The 23059-nt window shown below is 41.4% G+C and overlaps 1 protein-coding gene across 2 annotated transcripts; it reads right to left on the bottom strand.

Annotated features, from left to right (window-relative positions):
• Positions 1-2264: 2264 nt before the first annotated feature.
• Positions 2265-22415, bottom strand: LOC139415341 (E3 ubiquitin-protein ligase pellino homolog 2-like). 2 transcript variants are annotated; one of them, XM_071163408.1, is made up of 7 exons: positions 22104-22415; positions 10817-10946; positions 10540-10641; positions 9488-9685; positions 7689-7874; positions 7251-7456; positions 2265-7025 (listed from the first exon to the last, which is right to left on the bottom strand). In XM_071163408.1, the coding sequence occupies exons 1-7, from the start codon at positions 22178-22180 to the stop codon at positions 6608-6610; spliced, it is 1317 nt and encodes a 438-aa protein (XP_071019509.1). In that variant the 5' UTR covers positions 22181-22415; the 3' UTR covers positions 2265-6607. The 2 variants fall into 2 exon arrangements, with proteins under 2 accessions (XP_071019509.1, XP_071019510.1); XM_071163409.1 differs by having other exon boundaries at positions 2265-7007.
• Between the last annotated feature and the right edge of the window lie 644 nt (positions 22416-23059).

Below are 23059 nucleotides of genomic sequence, written 5' to 3'. Positions count from 1 at the left end.
TGAATGAGGATTACTGTAAGGAATTCTTTCCAAATATTTTTTTTGTTGTTGTTGAAAATTACCAAATGTACAAAAAGATCAGTGCGATGAGGAATAACTTTTTGAGGCTATTAAATCCTTTCAGTCTCGAAACCCCCCCAGGGCTTGATGGCATAACATTAGAGGTATTTCAAGCTTCCTGAGTGGCACAGTGGTCTAAGGCACTGCATCTCAGTGCTAGAGGCATCACTACAGACACCCTGGTTTGAATTCAGGCTGTATCACAACCGGCCGGGATTGGGAGTCCCGTAGGGCGGCACACAATTGGCCCAGCGTCGTCCGGTTTGGCCGGTGTAGACCGTCATTGTAAATAAGAATTTGTTCTTAACTGACTTGCCTAGTTAAATAAAGGTTACATTTAAAAGCATTTTTTATATACTCAAAGCTACATTATTATTATTATTAACTACTCCTATATAAATGGTAGTCTGTCAGGTACTCAGAAGGAAGGTCTGATTTCACTATTATTAAAACAAGACCCAAATGGCAAATATAAAGATCCAGTCCATCTAAAAAACTGGAGGCCTCTTACACTTTAATGTTGTGATGCAAAAATACTAGCGAAACGAATAGCACTTAGAATTAAACATCTTTTACCATGTATTGTTCATCATGATCAGACAGGTTTTTTACATGGACGATACACTGCAGATATTATACACCTAGAAATAATAGAACAACATGAAACGTCTAAGAAGCCAGGCCTGGTATTTTTTGCAGATTTTGAAAAGGCCTTTGATTTTATTTATAAATGCCTGGAGTCCCTTATAGAATGGGTAAAAGTAATGTATAGCAACCCCAGGTCTAAAATAGTAGACAGCGGCTACTTCTCAGAGATTTTTGAAATGTCAAGTGGAGTTAAACAAGGGTGTCCACTGTCACCATATCTATTCGTTATGGTTATCGAAATGCTAGCTTTTAAAATCTGATCAAATAACAACATTCAAGGATTAGAAATCCAAGGCCTATAAAGAAAGGTGTACATGTATGCCGATTACACAAGTTTTATATTAAGTCTAATCACTTACGTAGTATTGAGCGAGTCACTGGTGCTTCCTGCTTTAGTGTTTGTCTGTAAGCAGGAATTAGGAGGATAGAATTATGGTCAGATTTGCCAAATGGAGGGCGGGGGAAAGCTTTGTATGCATCTCTGTGTGTGGAGTAAAGGTGGTCTAGAGTTGTTTTCCCCTCTGGTTGCACATGTGACATGCTGGTAAAACTGATTTAAGTTTGCCTGCATTAAAGTCCCAAGAAACTAGGATAGTTGAAAGATATATGGCGCATAGAAATCTGAAGAGGGTGGCCAGCAGAGATAGCTGGGATGGGCTGAGGGAAGTTGAGGTTTGGGATGTGGAATTGGAGACAAGTGGGACTGGAGTTGCTAGGCGGGGGATAGAATGACGGTCAAATATAAAAGTAAAAAATAAAGTCAAAATATATATTTTTTTAAGTTAGTTGGAATGACACTGATGGGCAACGTTGTTACATCTAATGCCTGTTTGCCTTAGGCTGACGCCGTGCAGGTGTTTTTACATGTACACATGCATATACACACACTCACGCACATGTAAATAGTGCCATACATGCACTCAAAATGTATTTGTTGTCCTTGATGTCTTTTGTTTTTGCATTGTTTTCTGTTTTCCTTAGTTTTTCTCTGTTCTTCATTTTGTTGGTTGTTGGTGCAAGTGGGCTTGGGGGGGCACTTCGGGGTGGGGAATGGAATTATTATTCTTTTTTCTGGGGGCGGGCGGGGTTCTTGGATGGTTGAGGTGCAGCTCTCAGGGAACTGTGTGTGTGTGGGGGAGGGGGTGTCTTGGAGAGCTGGTGGCCTGGCGATTGGGAGCTTGGGCCGGTGGCTGATAGGTCACTGCTTCGGGGCCTTGTTTTGACCTTGTGGGAGATCTGTCAACATTCCCTTGGCAGGGCATTGACCCAGGTTGCTTCTTTGGGTCGCTCTGAATGGGAGTCTGTTAGATGACAATGTAATGTAAATAAATGTTGAGCCGCTTCACTGAAAGTAAATAGTATGTTTTAATATTACATTTAAAAAATATTAAAATAAAGACAGTCTCGCTCCACCCCATGTGAGAAGAGACTAAAACAAAGAATGCTTTTCAAATATGCTAAATAAATCAAATGTAAATTAAAAGTAGGGGAAAACAGCTATTTCCAAACCTTCATCCAATCCCATCCCCTTCCAGCCAGTGAACAGACAAAGAGGCTAGTTCTAAAACATGTTTATTGATGTGTGTACAGTGATTGTCTGTGCACCCCAGGATTACAGAAAGGTGAGAAACAATCAGCGTTTAGCGTTTTCGTCGCTCCAGAGGAATGTGATTGCTGTGAGGTTATTACAAGTCAGAGGTCAGCTGTGATGTGGGGGTCAACCGGATAAAATAATGGTTTAAGTAGAAGTTCCTCCTAACCACAGATCTATAGTAGGATCAGATTACATTCACCCAATTCTAACCTTAACTATTAGACGGAATGAAACTATTTCTGACTCTGAATCAGTGGTTAGGGGCAACTTCTACCGACTCAATGGGAGAATAAATTACAGGATAAAAACGAAACAGATAAAAGGTCCAAAACAACAAAGAATATAAAAAACTAAATGAGCCAAACAATTTGGCAAACATCATTTCATTTCACCTGCTATATCATAATACATTTTAGAATTGGCATGTTCAATAGCAGGATATCCCATGGATTGGACCAGTGGGGATTTTGGCTGTCGTAATGGGGTAGGTAACAGAAATGTTACTGAAATGTTTTAAAGAACTCTGTACTGTGTTTGAACCTGACTAGTTCCACCCCAAACCGAGGGACTTGGCAACTATACTACTAACTGTATATGGAGGAGTGTGTCATTAAACTGATCTCAGACCTGCTCTGAGCTAATCTGGCTGATGTACTGAGGACTTGGGGAATACTGAATGGTACAGTCCAGCTAGCACACTTTGGTTCCTTGGAAGTTGTGGGAACGAAGTTTCTTGGTTTTACATTGGTTGTGGGAACCAAGCCATACATTTGGTACTGGTACTGGTAAAACGTACTGGTACTGGTAAAACAGAGATTTTTTTTTAATTTTCTGAGAACAGAAGTGAACATTTTGCCTGTTATGGGAACATTTTATCTTTAGGTTGCCTGGGAGGACCCGAGAACATTTTACTCTGGTTCCTTGAAAGTTTTCCTGGGTGGTTTTATTAACGCTTTTATTTTATTAACGCGGTTTTTAAATAAATTCCTTAAAACCTTCACTGAACGTTTCAGTAAGATAACAATGCTAGCTTATTTTTGGATACATTTTTTGAACTTCAGGCACAGCTAGGAAACATGGAAATGGGTGTCCGTAGGCTTAATCATGCAAACTTTTTGTTGTGACACAACATCAGTGAGATTCAAACCTAAAATTTTCTGTTGTGTATCCGTGGAATTAGCCCACTGCACCACCAGGATGGAGCTAGAATGCCATGTTTTTTTTTACGCACACAAAGCTTTTCATTTTAGTCTATTCAAACAGACCCCATTTAAAAGGAAACAAGCACTCATTAAGATCAGGTGTGGCCAATCAGTGGGCGCAGCCAACACCCCTGAACACACTAACAAGATAGAGGATAAGAGTTTTGTTGATGCTGAAAAGAGAATGTAAATGTTTTAGCCTCAAATGCTAAACGTTTTTTGTTTTTTTATGGAAAGTTAACATTCTTGGAACAATTTGAGAACATGCCTTTAAATAGAACAATTAGGAAACGTTATGCTGAAGCACCACATCTCCCACAGAAGAACGTTGTTTCTTAACGCTCTCTGAACTATTTGATGTCAAAAAATGTCAAAAAAGTTGGAGAATGTTTCTAGAGCATTACTAAAATTGAAATTACATGTAACCATATTAGAACTATTAGGAAACAGATTATTTTCTTGCCATTTCATTACTTTAACAAAGTTCCTTAAATGTGATGAGAATGTTCCAAAGCAAAGCAACTATCCTGCACCATTCCCAGGAGGTTTCATGCAAAATAACAATAGGACAACCACGCTCTCAGAAACATATGGTTCACAGAACGTTATGTGCTAGCTGGGTGGGGCCTATTAAGAGGTAACAATGTTACAGAATGTTTCAGATTGAAATTGACTTTAGAGCTGACATGACTCAATATTCTCCATGAGAGAAAATCATGTTGGTTCTAAAAAACATTCTTATCCGAATGTTCTGTAACGATGCAACTCCTTAAATGCGGCCATGAAATGAATGACCATCTAAAATATTTTACTACAAGCTTACTGTAGCTCAGTGTCCTGTGCTACCCTCGGGGCAAACTCTTGAGTATTCTAAACCTGAGCTAATAGACAATTGGTTTGGTGAAAACACTGGTACTGAGGAAGATAAGGTTGCTCTTCTAACTGAACTGGGGACTTGGAAGACATCCTGAAGTGGTTTTATATTTACCCATTGGTAACATTACCCATTATATGAAATACAGCATGGCACTGTGTAGAGGCCTAACGGCTGTAAACCTGAAGTAGTTAATGCATCTGGGGCATAGAAATGTAAAATAGAGACATTCTCAGTTCTACTCCAAACATTTCTATCTGAACGTTCTGTAATGTTGCACCCTCCAGAATAAGAAATATTGCTCTCTGGCCCCTGAGTAGAAGCTTGAGTAGGCGTGTATATATCTTATATGGAAAATGTTTAAATTGTAGATTTGTGTTGGACTGCTCATTTTGCTGACATTTCTTTTCATTTGAGGCATTTAGGGCTGTATAATTAACATGCCACACTGTGCACAATTAAGCACAAATGCAAGGTTTGGCAATCCACAGTGCAAGACGTGAGTGTATGTTCAGGTTACACATGTGGGTGTAATGTGTTCATCTTCCTGCAACAATTGGACATTTTCAAGCTACAGTCAAAAGTTTGGACACACCTACTTATTCCAGGCGTTTTCTTTATTTTTACTATTTTCTACATAGTAGAATAAATGTGAAGGCATCAAAACTATGAAATAACACATGGAATCATGTAGTAACCAAAAAAAGTGTTAAACAAATCAACATATTTTATATTTGAGATTCTTTAAAGTAGCCACTTTGCCTTGATGACAGCTTTGCACACGCTTGGCATTCTCTCAACCAGCTTCATGAGGTAGTCACCTGGAAAAGCAACCAACAAGTGCTCAGCATGTGGGAACTCCTTCAATACTTTTGGAAAAGCATTCCAGGTGAAGCTGGTTGAGAGAATGCCAAGAATGGGCAAAGCTATCAAGGCAAAGGGTGGCTACTTTGAAGAATCTCAAATATAAAATACATTTGTTTGGTTACTACATGACTCCATATGTGTTATTTCATAGTTGATGTCTTCACTATTATTCCACAATGTAGAAAATAGTAAAATATTAAGAAAAACCCTTGAATGAGTAGATGTGTCAACTGGTACTGTATATCACAACGTTCAGATAAAAAAAATAGTAGTAGCATAATATAGAGCAATTCAATACAAGCACCTGGGCAGGCTAAGCTAGTATAGCCTGAGTATTTGGCTACATTCATTGTCTGGGCAATTGTTTATGGTCGTGTAACGTGTGTGACACAGTGTTGGCAATTTTTTCTCACTCTCCTCGTTTCATCGAACACACATAATACGTCATACACTTACAGAAAACGCATACATTGAGAAATCACATTTAACTAAATACTCAAGATAGAAAAATAGTTGTATCTTAACACTCAACATCTAAATGAAATCCCAACCCATCCCACCCCAAACACCCCCCATTTTTATAAAATAGTTGTATTTTCTTTGAAAAAAAATGTCTTATGAGGTTACTTTATGTCACGCTTTCTGACCTTTCTGCTATGTCTCATGACACGGGCCTGTCTGTCTGTTTGGTCACAAACCTGAGGTGTGGTCAAACTGCAGAATGTTCACTAACATCACTTATATTTGCAATTGTAGAATACGTTACTGGTACTGTGGGGTTGAACCGCTTCGCAAAATATTACAATGTTATGTTTTCCAGATAATTCATATTTGCCAAAGGGAATATTCACGCAAACACTGGAGTAGCATCCTTACATTATTGGTTCAAAATTGGGCTGAGATGATTTTGTCAGGAAACCAGCAATCATGAACATCCAGTGACTTCAACACACCTCAGGTTTAGCCCTTGAGCTGCAGACAACATTCAGCCATGTCTGAAGAGAGACAGAATTGGAGACATGGATGACTAGCCAAAAAACTAGGTTATCTAAAAACTATGCTTCGCTATAGTGGTGTTCTTATTGCTTTTGAAGGGAGATTCTGTTATGGCCAAATCTTAACTTGAGAGAAATGTGCCCAATGCAAACTACAGCACAGATCCTAAAATGACGTTAACACATTATTACACAAATGTTTGAGGTACACACACTTGTCTAACATCACCATGGATGTAGTGTAAATTGGAGAAATATTCATATTAGTTATACACAATTATCTCAAGTTAGGATTGGGCCTTTGGCTTAGTGACTTTGTTGGTTCCACTGTAGTAGTAGTTGTGGAATGCATCCGTGGGGGCCCTGGCTAGTCGATGGGGCCCTGGAAGATGAGGCGTGTCCAGCCCTGTGGGGTGCTGCTGAGAGGGGCAGAGCAGAAGGGACAGGTGGGCCGGAAGGCGTGGGTCCCATGGGGCAGCGGGGTATCCGCCCAGTACTTGGCTGTCCTCTCTGAACACACGTGGCCGCAGGGTACAAACGCGTACGTAGGTGCTCCAGCATCCACGTACACGGCGGGCTCACACCCCAGCCACAGGGGTACGTAGGGCCCCACGCTCCTGCATAGAGGGCACTCCCGGCGGACTGTGGAGATCGCTCCTTCCCCCTCTCCTCCTCTCGCCTCCTGGCGCTCGGGGCGCTGGCCCCAGTCGTGGCGGCCGTGCACGTGTCCGCAGGTGAGGTAAACCCAGGGCTGGCGCTCCTCCAGACTGGGGAGAAAAGGAAAACTACTAGGTTTTAATTTTTTCCTCAAACTCAAAGCACCATTTATTTTGTTGGTAGTAGTTGTATTGTAAAATAGCTTTTAAATAGACTACAAGGGATAAAAACATAGTTGTAATCAAGGCATGTTGAATTTGCCCCGACCACTGTCCAAGTAGATAGGGGCAACTCATGTATACTACCTCCTTGTGGTGTAGCTCCTTGTCGGTCACTGTGTAGTAGCTACCCACCTGTGGCTGCGTGGCAGGCTAGGGAATGCCAGAGTACTGAGGCCTACAGGACACTGTGGCCGGCCAGCGTTGAGCTCCTGTCGCAGTGCCTCCAGGTGGCGGAGGGTGGGAGCGTGGAGCAGGCCCTCCCCAGTACGCCACAGCAGAGTGGCTCCACACAGGTCCACCAGAGAACCATCCCGCAAGGCACTGCTTTCTCCCTCCGCCTACAGGCCAGGAGACACACACACACACACACACACACACACACACACACACACAGGGAAGACATCAGACTAATACACACGAGTACATATGCACACAAAGAACAAAATCTGAGAAAATGAAACGTCACAAATACATACAGGTGTCTATGCCCTATATAGTGCACTACTTTTGACAAGGGCCCATAGGGAATAGGGTGCCCTGGTTGTGCCTCTTGTAGTCAACGGTACTGACCAGTTTGCCTCGGCTGGGTCCAGAGCGTGTCTCTCGGAGGGCGTAGACATCCCCACAAACAGAAATCTCCCTCCACAGGCCCTGTCTGTTGTCCTCAGGGAAACCCTCAGGGTGCATCACCAGTACCCCGTTGGTGGTCAAGCCATCCATGTGGCCGTCCGGGTTCTTCCACTTAGTGGCTTTCTCCTGGAAGAGGAGGAGGTGATGAAGAAGATGAAATAGAATAAGAAAACCAAGAAAGAACCGAAGCTTGGTTACTCACGTCTAGGATTGGTTGTGTTTAGTAGCCACCCAATGGGAGAAAATGTAGGTGGGTACTAGAGGTCGACCGATTATGATTTTTCAACTCCGATTCCGATTTATTGGAGGACCAAAATAAGCCGATACTGATTAATCGGCCGTTTTATTTAAAATAAAATTGTAATGCCAATTACAACAATACTGAATTAACACTTATTTTAACTTAATATAATACATCAATAAAATCAATTTAGCCTCAAATAAATAATGAAACATGTTCAATTTGGTTTAAATAATGCAAAAACAAAGTGTTGGAAAAGAAAGTAAAAGTGCAATATGTGCCATGTAAAAAAGCTAACGTTTAAGTTCCTTGCTCAGAACATGAGGACATATGAAAGCTGGTGGTTATTTTTAACAAGAGTAATCTCGGGAGTTGATAGGTTTGAAGTCATAAACAGCACAATGCTTGAAGAATTGCGAAGAGCTGCTGGCAAAATGCACGAAAGTGCTGTTTGAATGAATGCTTACGAGCATGCTGGTGCCTACCATCGCTCAGTCAGACTGCTCTATCAAATCATAGACTTAATTACAACATAATAACACACAGAAATACGAGCCTTTGGTCATTAATATGGTCGAATCCAGAAACTATCATTTCGAAAACAAAACGTTTATTCTTTCAGTGAAATACGGAACTGTTCCGTATTTTATCTAACGGATGGCAACCCTAACTCTAAATATTGCTGTTACATTGCACAACCTTCAATGTTATGACATAATTACGTAAAATTCTGGCAAATTAGTTTGCAATAAGCCAGGTGGCCCAAACTGTTGCATATACCCTGACTCTGCATGCAATGAACGCAAGAGAAGTGACACAATTTCACCTGGTTAATATTGCCTACTAACCTTTCTTTTGCTTATGGTTAGGTACACGTTGGAGCATCAATTATATGCAAAGCAGGACATGTTAGATAAACTAGTAATATCATCAACCATGTGTAGTTAACTAGTGATTATGATTGATTGATTGTTTTTTTATTAGATAAGTTAATGCTAGCTAGCAACTTACCTTGGCTTCTTACTGCATTCGCGTAACAGGCAGGCTCCCCGTGAGGCAGGTGGTTAGAGCGTTGGACTAGTTAACCGTAAGTTTGCAAGATTGAATCCCTGAGCTGACAAGATAAAAATCTGTCGTTCTGCCCCTGAACAAGGCAGTTAATCCACCGTTCCTAGGCCGTCATTGAAAATAAGAATGTGTTCTTAACGGACTTACCTCGTTAAATAAAGTTGTTAAAAAAAAAAGATATCTACATACATATATATTTTTTTTTAAATCGGCAAAAATCGGCATCCAAAAATACCAATTTCCGATTGATATGAAAACTTGAAATCGGCCCTAATTAAATCGGTCGACCTCTAGTGGGTACTACCTGAACATGTCCTATAAGGACACACTGTTGTCTTCCGTTTGTGCCTAATGAAGTGTGACTCTTCAACAGACATCCATTTAGAGCTCTCCATTTGGTCTCTCTACAGAGCCCGTGCTACACACTCACCCCTAGAAAGATGTTTTTGGAGGAGTCAAAGCCAGCGGCGTAGATGCGTGCAGTGTAGGGGGGGTTGCGTTCACACACCACCCTGCAGGCGAAGCGGGAGATGGTGCTGGGGGCCACTGAGGGGTCCTCGCACTCCTTCCCCTCTCCTGATGTGTCCGTCACGACAAAGTCTATTGGACACTCTGTGGAGCGCCCAATCTGCAGGGGAAACGAGTGAGAGAGACAAACATTACATGGGATCGGTCTTGTGTTCAGAACAGGGTTCGATGGAAAAATAATTTTTAAGGTCCTTTGCTCCCTTTAAAGTCATATTTATGTCAGGCCATGATTTGGTTTTATTGATGGATGTGATGGTGATGATTTGAGCTTTTCTTTAGCTTGTTAATTAGGCCAGGACTTGAGGGATCCTGCTGTGCTTATTACTTACCACGATTGTATCATCGTTCACACACAAATAGCAGTAACATCTGGCTACATTTCATTTCAGGCTGTGTGCAGTTACTCACGGTAAATTAACCACCTGTGATAACCCACTTAAGATACATTTCATAGTTCTACAATGCTCTCCGTGCTTTGAATGTATCCGGGGTCCTGTTCTAAGCTGGCCACCAGGCATCTATTTCAGAACTGATTTAATATTCATCCCGTTCCCCAGCTGTTGTGGAAGGTTGCTGGTGTGGTTCTTACTCATACAATACAGTAGGGGTTTGGTGTGGGATTGGCTGATTGAATTGTTATTTCAATGTGTCTCTCACACACACACACACACACGCCAAGCCCATATGTGGTGGAGAGTATTCCCAGCATGTGAGCCAAAATAAAGCATCCGTTAAACAAACTCTGGAAGAGGGTGTATACACACACACACACACACACAGCAAAAGCATCCAAAAAGGGAAAAAGTGGTAGCAACACTTGGGTGTTCAGTCGCTATCCTCTTTCTGTTCTTCCTGTTTTTGGAAGACAAAGAACTCAGTATTACCTAGATAAGCAGACAGGCATTATTTTTGTGTTTAGCCGAAGAAAAAAAAAAGCATTGCTGTGGTGTTTACCTGAAACATGTCAGTGTCGTTGTCGTGGCAGTACTCCACCACCACTGTCTGGTTGCGGGACAGAGTGAAGGAGATGCTGTGCTGCCCCCTGCTGTGGACTGCCTGCAATCACAACAACACCACCACCACAGGAGAGGAGAGTTTAGGGTAGAACTTTACATCCTCATATTGCTGCGATATCCTCTCACACACACACTCCGTTACTGTAGGCCTACCACGAGGACAGCATTTCCCACTATAGGAAGACTACGGCAGCATCACATTCTCACGCACACACCTTGCTGTCCTGTGGTGTGTTGAGGATGTGAACAGTGCTGGGTTTGACTCCGTTGGCCTTGGTCCTCCGGTACAGAGCGAAGCGGCTCTTCCTCCTCCCCCGGTCTCCACTGGGCAGCGAGCCATTGTACCTAGAGAACGCAAACACATAACACAGAGATTCTACATTAAATAAATTACATGCTAAATGTTTTGTAACTAAACTATGTAATATGATCATTACTTTGGATCTATGCATTTAAAAAATATATATAATAATAATAATAATTATTATTATTGAGTGGCAGCCCACAGGTACAACAGGAATATACACTCAGTGGCCAGTTTATTTGCTACACCCATCTAGTACTTGGTCAAACCCCACCCCTTTGCCTCCAGAACAGCCTGAATTCTTCAGGGCATGGAAAGCTTGCTCAATTGGTATCAAGGGACCTAACAAGCACGTGCCAGGAAAACATTCCCACACCATTACACCACTGCCACCAGCCTGTACTGTTGACACCAGGCAGGTTAGGGCCATGGACTCATGCTGCTCACGCCAAATCCTGACTCAGCATGACGCAACAGGAACCGGGATTCGTCGGACCGGGCAATGTTTTTCCACTCCTCAATTGTCCAGAGTTGGTGATCGTGTGCCCACTGGAGCCACTTCTTTTTGTTTTTAGCTGATCGGAGTGATCCTCTGCCGCAATAGCCCATCTGTGACAAGGACTGATCAGTTGTACATTCCGAGATGACATTCTGCACACCACTACTGTGCCGTTATTTGCCTGTTTTTGGCTTGCCATTCTCCTTCGACCTCTAACAAACGAAGAGTTTTTGTCCACAGGACTGCCACTGACTTGATGTTTTGTTTATCGCACCATTCTCAGTAAATCCTAGACACTGTCGTGCGCGAAAAGCCCAGGAGGTCGTTTCTGACATACTGGAACCACCGACGATCATACCATGCTCAAAGTCACTTAGGTCACTAATTTTACACACTCGTTCAATCGAACAGTAACTGAATTCCTTGATGCCGGTCTGCCTGCTTTAAATAACAACATCTGAAAATGAATAAATAAGAAAGAGAATACGCCATGTAGTAGAGGTCGACCGATTAGGATTTTTCAACGCCAAAACCGATTATTGGAGGACCAAAAAAGCCGGTACCGGACGATTTAAAAAAAAAATGTAATAATGACAATTACAACAATACTGAATTAACACTTATTTTAACTTAATATAAAACATCAATAAAATCAAAAAAAAAAAAAAATCTCTCAAATAAATAATGAACCATGTTCAATTTGGTTTAAAAAAATGCAAAAACAAAGTGTTGAAGAAGAAAGTAAAAGTGCAATATGTGCCATGTAAAAAAGCTGACGTTTAAGTTCCTTGCTCAGAACATGAGAACATATGAAAGTTGGTGGTTCTTTTAAACATGAGACTTCAATATTCCAAGGTAAGAGGTTTTAGGTTGTAGTTAATATAGTATTTAAAGGACTGTTTCTCTCTAAACCATTTGTATTTCATATACCTTTGACTATTGGATGTTCTTGTAGGCACTTTAGTATTGCCAGTGTAACAGTATAGCTTCCGTCCCCCTCCTTGCCCCTACCTGGGCTCGAACCAGGAACACATCGACAACAGCCACACTCGAAGCATCGTTACCCATCACTCCACAAAAGCCGCGACCCTTGCAGCGCAAGGGGAATAACTACTCCAAATCTAAAAGCGAGTGACGTTTGAAACAGTATTAGCACACACCCAGCTAACTAGCTAGCCATTTCACATTGGTTACACCAGCCATTAGGCTGATAGGCTTGAAGTCAGAAACAGCGCTGTGCTTGTGAAGAGCTGCTGGCAAAACACACGAAAGTGCTGTTTGAATGAATGATTACGGGCCTGCTGCTGCTCAGTCAGACTGCTCTATCAAATCAGACTTAATTATAACATAATAACACACAGAAATACGAGCCTTTGGTCATTAATATGATCGAATCCGCAAACTATCATTTCGAAAACAAAACTTTATTATTTCAGTGAAATACGGAACTGTTCGGTATTTTATCTAACGGGTGGCATCTCTAAGTCTAAATATTCTTGTTACATTGCACAACCTTCAATGTATGTCATAATGACGTAAAATTCTGGCAAATTAGTTCGCAATGAGCCAGGCAGCCCAAACTGTTGCATATACCCTGACTCTGCGTGCAATGAACGCAAGAGAAATGACACAATTTCACCTGGTTAATATTGCCTGCTAAACTGGATTAGTAGTCATAACTAGTGATTATGATTGATTGTTTTTTATAAGATAAGTTTAATGCTAGCTAGCAATTTACCTTGGCTTCTACTACATTCGTGTAACAGGCAGGCTACTCGTGGAGTGCAATGGTTAGAGCGTTGGACTAGTTAACTGTGCGGTTGCAAGATTGGAACCCCTGAGCTGACAAGGTCAAAATCTGTCGTTCTGCCCCTGAACAAGGCAGTTAACCCACAGTTCCTAGGCAGTCATTGAAAATATCTAATCAAATTTATTTATATAGCCCTTCGTATATCAGCTGATATCTCAAAGTGCTGTACAGAAACCCAGCCTAAAACCCCAAACAGCAAGCAATGCAGGTGTAGCAGCACGGTGGCTAGGAAAAACTCCATAGAAAGGCCAAAACCTAGGAAGAAACCTAGAGAGGAACCAGGCTATGTGGGGTGACCAGTCCTCTTCTGGCTGTGCTGGGTGGAGATTGTAACAGAACATGGCCAAGCTGTTCAAATGTTCATAAATGACCAGCATGGTCAAATAATAATAATCACAGGCAGAACAGTTGAAACTGGAGCAGCAGCACGGCCAGGTGTTCTTAACTGACTTGCCTAGTTAAAAAGGTATAAAAAATATATTTATTTAAAAATCGGAAATCGGCACCCCAAAATACAGATTTCCGATTGTTATGAAAACGGCCCCAATTAAATCGGCCATTCCGATTTATCGGTCGACCTCTACCATGTAGTCTATTCACCTCATTTGATCTTTGGAGATATCGCAAATCCCTGCTGATCATTTGGCTCTTCAAAATTGACGGTCTCCCGTCGGTGTTGGTTTCTGTGGGCCTACTATGCTAGAATGAAACATCCCTTTTATAAATGCTGGCCTATCACCTCCACCACTCATTCCTCACAGACAACTAATGTACAACTACCCGCTCATAGATACGGATACGTACCACTTGAGTCCGATTCACTGACAGGCCACTTGAAACCTTAGAATAGCGCGCTTACTGGGCGAACCCTCTTTACACTGAAACACCAATTAACTGTATTCAGCAAATGCCTGAATAACAATGGTTGAATTAATATGGTGCTCTGAATACTTGTAGGTTCAACTCCTTCTTAACCTCTCCTCTGGGCACTTCTCTCTCTCTGTGTGTGTGTGATATATATATCTTTGTTAGTGTGTGTCAGCACCGAAAGAGACAGCGAGAGACACGGAAGAGAAAAAGAGAAAGCATGAGTAAGCGTTAGCCTAAGTGGAACTGTGCGGTCATCTCAGCTAATTGTTCAAACCTAAACTCTTTCTTGTCTTGTCTCTAGCTTGCTGGGCAACTGAGAAGAACTGCACTGCCACGCTAAGAGTTCATGGTGAGGCCTGCTTTCAGCTAATCAGCTGGGCATGGTACCTATTAAACACTATTCAGATGATGCCCAGTGGACACAGAGCCCTTTGAGGGGACATCAACCCTGCTTTCAAATCAAATTATTCCTCTCCTCTCCTCTCTCTCTTCCTCTTTTCTCCCAGCCCTCACTCTCCTCTTAACAAAGCTATGCCTCTCTATGCCAAGCTGCAGCTGCTCTTCCTGGACGATCAGCATCATTCCACAGTTCTAAACGAGACCTAAGCCAAGATCTTTCCCTTTCACAATGTTAGTCCAGACCAGACAAGCCAAGATATTTCCCTTTCCACAGTGGTGGAACAGAGTGCAGTAGTGAGGCCCGGTCATGAGATCTAAGGAGAGGAGATCTGAAGGGAACCCACTGCTACCTGTACAATGCCACTGTGTCACATCAGGACAGAGCTGAACCGGCAGGAGGGAGGGAGGGGGAGGGGGGTAAGGAGAAAGAGGGCATAGAGGAGAGGTAGACCAGACAGAAAGAGACAGGGCAGGGAGAGAGGGCAGAGAGAAAGGGGGTAAACATGAGGGAGAGAGCAGGAGTAGAGCAGGGCAGAGGTCAGGAAGAGAGGGATACAGAAAGTGATGAAAGGGCCGAGATGCGGGAAGCAGATGGACCAGAACTGGCCAGGCAAAACACAGTAGGGTTTGGCGATATTACAATAGTATTGTCGATCAACAATGACGGACAGCTATGGTCGATGGTGACGACATCGTAATGTGACAGGCGATGGTTTACCTATTTGAACTTGACTGTCGCTGCGCAGAAAAGAATGGAGTTGGCCAGTGGACGGCAGGGCAGCACACGTGTGACATTCAGAGTAATCTGCCTATTCCTTTCCATTTGCTATAGCCTGTGTTATATAGGCCTACAGAACGCATTCCTTAACTATACTGATCAAAAATATAAATGCAACAATTTCAAAGATTTTACTGAGTTACAGTACATAGAAGGAAATCAGTCAATTTAAATAAATTCATTAGGCCCTAATCTGTGGATTACACATGACTGGGCAGGGGAGCAGTCATGGGTGGGCCTGGGAGGGCATACACTCAGTCACTGGGGAGAGCCAGGCCCAGCCACTCAGAATGAATTTTTCCCAACAAAAGGGCAGTCCTGCAGTCAACATTACTTATTGTCCCCAGCACAAGGTGCACCTGTGTTTATCAATCAGGTTTAATCAGCTTGTTGATATGCCACACCTGTCAGGATTATCTTGGTGAAGGAGAAATTCTCACTAACAGGGATGTAAACAAATTTGTGCACAAATTTGAGAGAAATAAGCATTTTTTTGTGAGTATAGAACATTTCTGGTATCTTTAATTTCAGCTCATGAAACATGGGACCAACAGTTGATATGTGTTTATATTTTTGTTGAGTATTTGTTTGTCTAGCGGTTTCAAAAAACGCAGTCCATATTCCCTCGTCTCTCCATTCGATATGGAATATGACTTTGGGCTTTCATCGTTTTACACGTGCATGGTTTCTCTCCTGATCAAACAATATATTAATCTAACGGAGTTCCAACTGAAAAAGTTGTTTGAATAGCCTACAAATTTAAGGTAGCCAGGGGACTAATAATGAGAGAGAACAAACATTATCAATAGCCTATAGAAAAATTGAATGACAAGTTCAAGCTTATTATGAAAGAAGTGACCCACGCGGGGTGGAAAAATCCCTCCATGCAAGGTCAAAAACCAAACGGCCAATAACCTGTCCTCCTACTAGGCCTATCACAAAAGCTTTAAGGCAAGTTAAGTTACAAACAGTAGCTTATTTCCCAAATATTCTAATAGCCTAAGAAGGTGTTGTCCTAAAGTCTCCTCTTGCAAAAAGAACAACTACAAATGTTGGAGTCTATAAGCCTAGGCATAGTCTATTCTCAATCACAGCTTTATGAGAGATAGAACGAGGATGAGGCAACGTAATTATTATCCAGTTCTGAAGACTGTAGACTTGCTTATCCAGCCCATGAGTTATAACCTTAAGGCAAGTTAAAGTTACAAACAGTAGCTTATTTCCCAAATATTCTAATAACTTAACCTTTTAGGGATAGGGGGCAGCATTTTTACTTTGGATGAATTGTGTGCCCATAGTGAACTGCCTCCTACTCTGTCCCAGATGCTAATATATGCATATTATTATTATTATTTGGACATGTGAACTAAACGTGCTAGCAAAAGTAGCTAATTGGACACTAGTAATGGACATTATTGAACAAAACAACGATTTATTGCGGAACTAGGATTCCTTACACTGCATTCTGATGAAAGATCATCAAAGGTAAGGGAATATTTATGATGTAATTTCGTATTTGTGTTGTCTCCAACATGGTGGAGAAATATATTTATGTCTGAGCGCCGTCTCAGATTATTGCATGGTATCCTTTTTTCATAACGTTTAAAAAAAATCTGAAACAGTGGTTGCATTAAGAACCTTTAATTATATGTAAAACATGTATCTTTCGTCAAAGTTTATGATGAGTATTTCTGTTATCTGACATTACTGAACATGGCGCCAATGTAAACTGAGATTTGTGGATATAAATATGCATATTATCGAACAAAACATAAATGTATTGTGTAACATGATGTCATATGAGTGTCATCTGATGAAGATTATCAAAAGGTTAGTGATTAATTTTCTCTCCAACTCTGCTTTTGTGACTATCTTTGGCTGGGAAAAATGGCTGGGTGTTTTTTTGGATTTGGTGGTGATCTAACATAAATATATGTTGTGTTTTTGCTGTAAAACATTTTAAAAATCAGACACGATGGGTAGATTAACAAGATGTTTATCTTTCATTTGCTGTATTGGACTTGTTAATGTGTGAAAGTTAAATATTAAAAAAATATATTTTTGAAATTTCCACGCTGCCTTTTCAGTGGAATGTTGGGGGGGGGGGGGGAGCGGAACCTGTGTCCTAGACAGGCTAAGGAGGAGTTGTCCTAAAGTCTCCTCTTGCAAAAAGAACAACTACAAATGTTGGAGTCTATAAGCCTAGTGATAGGCTATTCTCAATCACAGCTTTATGAGAGATAGAACGAGGATGAGGCAACGTAATTATTATCCAGTTCTGAAGACTGTAGACTTGCTTATCCAGCCCATAAGTTATAACCTAATTCACTACGGTATGACCGCTCGTTCCTTATTAGTTGACAGTCACTTTGCTGCATCATGTGTGCGAGACACACCTGTTCCATGCTGAATCTCCACCAGAAAGGTATATTATAAAATGTTTGCTTGCACTTAGCCTCTGCCCAGGCTTTCAGCAACATTATCTTTCATCATGATTCATCCAGTTGTAGCCGCGATTTGGCGCTATTAAAATAGGGGCCAATACCATCAAATCAATGTTTTACGAGGACATAATCACAATAGGAAAAAGGTTGACATCGCCCAACAGCTGTACGCAGTATGAAATATTCACTTCCTCTGCCCCCTGACACCGGCCTTATTTTTGTGGAGGGCAGAAGTGCCATTAAGGACTGCTTCTCTCAGAGAGTCAGCAAACAACACTGGGGGAGGAGTAAGACAGAGAAAGATAGAAAGTAGAGAAGGAGAAGTGGGCGCGAGAGAGAAGGGCAGGGGTGAGCTGCAGAGCCGGGCCCTGGCTAGCACACAGAACCAGAGAGCCCACTCAGCCTAGTCTAACTAAGATAATGAATGACAGATAGCAGACAGGGACTCACTGCAGAACAATCACATCACATGCCCTGCACTGAGATACCGACCGACCGAGCCTGCCGAACATTTGATGGTTAAGGTGGATCTGGCAAATCATGCCATCGCAGCATAAAAGGGAAAGGGGGATACCTAGTCAGTTGTACAACTGAATGCATTCAACTGAAAATGGGTCTTCCGCATTTAACCCAACCCTTCTAAATCAGAGAGGTACATGGGGCTGCCTTAATCGACATCCACATCATTGGCGCCCGGGGAAGTGTGGGTTAACTGCCTTGCTCAGGGGCAGAACGAAAAGATTTTTACCTTGTCAGCTCTGGGATTCGATCCAGCAACCTTTCGGTTACCAGCCCAACACTAACATAGGTTAGTTATAGTCAAAATATACACGTCTGATAGCGACGAGGAGAGGGTTCTCTCAAGATTTCCTCAATGTTTTACTGCAGCTAGAGAACTGGGAAGAACATTCAGCATTTCCTTGAACATCATTGGGTCTGTGTGTGAACAAGATTTCATGTAATGACTAAATCATTACAGTATAATTACAAAGGAAAGAGGGAGATAAACGCATTTCTGCAGAGGACTGCGTGCTTTGTAGTGTCACGCATGGCTGTTTTGTCTCTGCCACTGTATGTCCTTTAGCTACAGGGGGGAGAATGCGGCTAATCAGTATTCAAGTGCAGCCTGACTCTATGCCCATGATGGTCAGCAGCATACGGACAGCATAGCCACGAGGGCTAGGTGGAGATTTGACCATACTGCTAACTAGAGGTTGACCGATTAATCGTAATGGCCGATTAATTAGGGCCAATTTCAAGTTTTCATAACAAATCGGTATTTTTGGACACAGATTTGGCCAATTTTTAAAATATTTTTAACACCTTTATTTAATGAGGCAAGTCAGTTAAGAACACGTTCTTATTTTCAATGACAGACTAGGAACGGTGGGATAACTGCCTTGTTCAGGGGCAGAACGACAGGTTTTTACCTTGTCAGCTCGGGGATTCAATCTTGCAACCTTACGGTTAACTAGTCCAACGCTCTAACCACTTGCCTTACATTGCACTCCACGAGGAGCCTGCCTGTTACGCGAATGCAGTAAGTTGCTAGTTAGCATCAAAACTTATCTTATAAAAAACAATCAATCATAATCACTAGTTAACTACACATGGTTGATGATATTACTAGTTTATCTAGCGTGTCCTGCGTTCGATATAATCGATGCGGTGCACATTCGCAAAAAAGGACTGTCGTTGCGCCAACATGTACCAAACCATAAACATCAATGCCTTTCTTAAAATCAATACACAAGTATATATTTTTAAACCTGCATATTTAGTTAATATTGCCTTCTAACATGAAATTATTTTAACTAGGGTAATTGTGTCACTTCTCTTGTAACAGAGCCAACTTCGCCAAACGGGGGATGATTTAACAAAAGCGCATTTGCGAAAAAAGCACAATCGTTGCACGACTGAAATTGTGTCACTTCTCCTGCGTTCATTGCACACAGAGTCATGGTATATGTAACAGTTTGAGCCGCCTGGCTCGTTGCGAACTAATTTGCCAGAATTTTACATAATTATGACATAACATTGAAGGTTGTGCAATGTAACAGGAATATTTAGACTTAGGGTTGCCACCCGTTAGATAAAATACAGAACGGTTCCGTATTTCACTGAAAGAATAAACGTTTTGTTTTCGAAATGATAGTTTCTGGATTCGACCATATTAATGACCAAAGGCTCGTATTTCTGTGTGTTATTATGTTATAATTAAGTCTATGATTTGATATTTGATAGAGCAGTCTGACTGAGCGATAGTAGGCAGCAGCAGGCTCGTACGCATTCATTCAAACAGCACTTTTGTGCGTTTTGCCAGCAGCTCTTCGCAATGCTTCAAGCATTGAGCTGTTTATGACTTAAAGCCTATCAACTCCTGAGATTAGGCTGGTGTAACTGATGTGAAATGGCTAGCTAGTTAGCGGGGTGCGCGATAATAGCGTTTCAATCGGTGACATCACTCACTCAGAGACTTGGAGTAGTTGTTCCCCTTGCTCTGCAAGGACCACGGCTTTTGTGGAGCGATGGGTAACGATGCTTCGAGGGTGGCTGTTGTCGATGTGTTCCTGGTTCGAGCCCAGGTAGGGGCGAGGAGAGGGACAGAAGCTATACTGTTACACTGGCAATACTAAAGTGCCTAGAAGAACATCCAATAGTCAAAGGTAAATGAAATACAAATCGTATAGAGAGAAATAGTCCTATAATTCCTAGAATAATTACAACCTAAAACTTCTTACCTGGGAATATTGAAGACTCATGTATTTCATATGTTCTCATGTTCTGAGCAAGGAACTTAAACATTAGCTTTTATACATGGCACATATTGCACTTTTACTTTCTTCTCCAACACTTTGTTTTTGCATTATTTAAACCAAATTGAACATGTTTCATTATTTATGAGACCAAACGGATTTTATTGATGCATTATATTAAGTTAAAATAAGTGTTCATTCAGTATTGTTGTAATTGGCATTATTAATGTATTTTTTTATATTATATAAATAAAAAAAATAGACATTAATTGGTATCGGCTTTTTCTGGTCCTCCCAAAATTGGTATCGGTATTTAAAAAATCATAATCGGTCGATCTCTACTGCGAACACATTACTATTACTACACTTGAGGCGTCGGTCAGAATTCCACTCTTCTTGCATATTTTTTTGCATGTTATTGAGACAGTACTGAAACAAGAGGGGGAGACAGTCAAGTGTGAAAATGGAGGATGCAGGGATTGAACCCCGGTATCTGGTAGGGAGAAGCATAGTGTGTTCAGAGCCGGGAGTGTTAACACAAGACTGTGGATAAACCATTAGCCCCTACCCTTATGTACAGTTACTTGTGTATTGGAGGTACATGCAACATGCCAAAACATTCCAGACAAGAGGTAGGCTAGCTATAATAACTATATTGCTCATATCTATCCAATATTTTCATATCTGTGCCCAGGTCAGGGCTAGGGGTTGATTTGGGATTGCGCCATAGTCTAGTTCAGGAGGGGTGGAGAGAGGAAGAGTGGTGTCATGGAGTCACTGCATCACAGGCCTGTATGCAGGATGCTCTTGAAGCACAACGGAAGTTTGAGAATCAGAGAGTGCATGGGAACGTAGTTAAGCCAAAGATCCTCAGGACTATAGACTGGGCAGAGGTGGAAATGCTGAATGTCTGTCTCTCTTATGCACATCCTGTCTGGTATGTGTGGGGAAAATATGTTAGCCAACATGCAGGCACCATTTGTGAATGCTACAATAGGCCTGCCTGTGGTTGTTGATTAATTCCCTAAGTGAACCACAAACGTAGGCTATATATACACACATCAATTGTGGTGGGATATGCTAGGCTGTGCTTTACCGGTTGGTTTGGTTTCATCCAGTGTCCCACTTTCTGCGATCATCACAGCTCCAGAATAGTATGACATCATAGGTATTTTCAGCCTGAGCAATCGAGTGCTGATTTTACACCGACTCAGATCTTTATTGAAGAAAAAAGCCTACATCCTCCTTACTCATTTCAGTGTGGGCTTATGATGATGTGGCAGACTATTTATTATAACAATTATAATCGTGCGCTGTTACAAAGTAACAATGTATCAAATCAGTCCCCAGTGTTACAAAGTTACTGCAACGTTACTATACTTAGCGCTCGTTCTATAGCAACTTCACAATAATTTAAATTTGTTGCGAAATATAAATAAGCTTACATTTTCTGTATAGCAATAAAGGATAACGTTTGTCTGTGTAGAACAAAACCAACCGAACTCAAATCGACTCACACCGTCATCCTTTCAATTGTTTTCGTAGTACACGAATATAATAGTAGTAACCGAATCGCGCTACCACGACTATTTGCTCAGTTTCGATCAACTACTATTTATCCGTCTAGCCTACTGTTACTCACCCCAATATGACCAGCTCGCCGTATTTCACCGGGTCTTTAACGGGCACATCATCTTCGTCCTGGTTCGGCGAATTCATCAGACTGGCGCGAGCTTGGTCTTGTAAAACGTTCGAGAGCGATACTAGTGAAATAAAATCACAAATACACCCTTCAAACTACGTGGAAGTTTCTTGATTTGAATTCTATCCGAGTTTGATTAGAGGCAATAATTTCTTGAGAATTCTTGTTCTTCGTTTGATTGTTTTGATTCCGTGAGCGAGCATCTTTTGAAAAGAATGTAGAAAAAGCTACTAATTTAAGGCCCGCGCGACACAAAACTGTTCTGTAGCAGAGTGTACAAAAACAGCTCCCGGGCAGAGGGAGTCGACTGACCCATCTTTTGTAGGGGAGGACAATACAATAAAAAAAAACAAAAATGAATAATACATTCCCTATAAGATCACAATCAATTTTTTTCGGACGTATTGTTTTTAATCAGACATACTGTGTGGGAATAATACTGAAATATAATTTTGTTCTTTCTTAAAATTCAATTCAGTGACCAACAATCTCCCTTTGAAAACCATGCAGATTGTCGAGGTCTTGATGAACAGCTTGCTAGTAGTGACTATTATGTAAAATAAAATAAAATAAAGCGGTTTCAAATTCTGAAGGAAATGCAATCCCTTTGTAGTCCAGGCTCAGCATATGATATTTCACGTTTTTGATTTACATTTTTTGTAATTTTATAAAGAGCTTGAAGAATTGTGCAATGTCTCTCTGGTGGCAGTCATTATAACGTGTCTACTTCTCTTGTTGACTGTTTAGATTTCATTTGGAAGTGGGTCAGACAGCCATTCTTTTATTTTTTTAAACCAATCCCAGCATATCGGTACACTCAGTCTCATTCCCATTGACATAGGTTGGGAGATAGGGATATTGGACATGTAATGGATTTCGGATTCAATTTTTAAAAA

Source organism: Oncorhynchus clarkii, chromosome 8, assembly GCF_045791955.1.
Source record: "Oncorhynchus clarkii lewisi isolate Uvic-CL-2024 chromosome 8, UVic_Ocla_1.0, whole genome shotgun sequence".
NCBI classification, from domain to species: Eukaryota; Metazoa; Chordata; class Actinopteri; order Salmoniformes; family Salmonidae; genus Oncorhynchus; species Oncorhynchus clarkii.
Note: the sequence above shows the minus strand (reverse complement) of the source record. Positions and strands in the feature narration are given on the sequence as shown.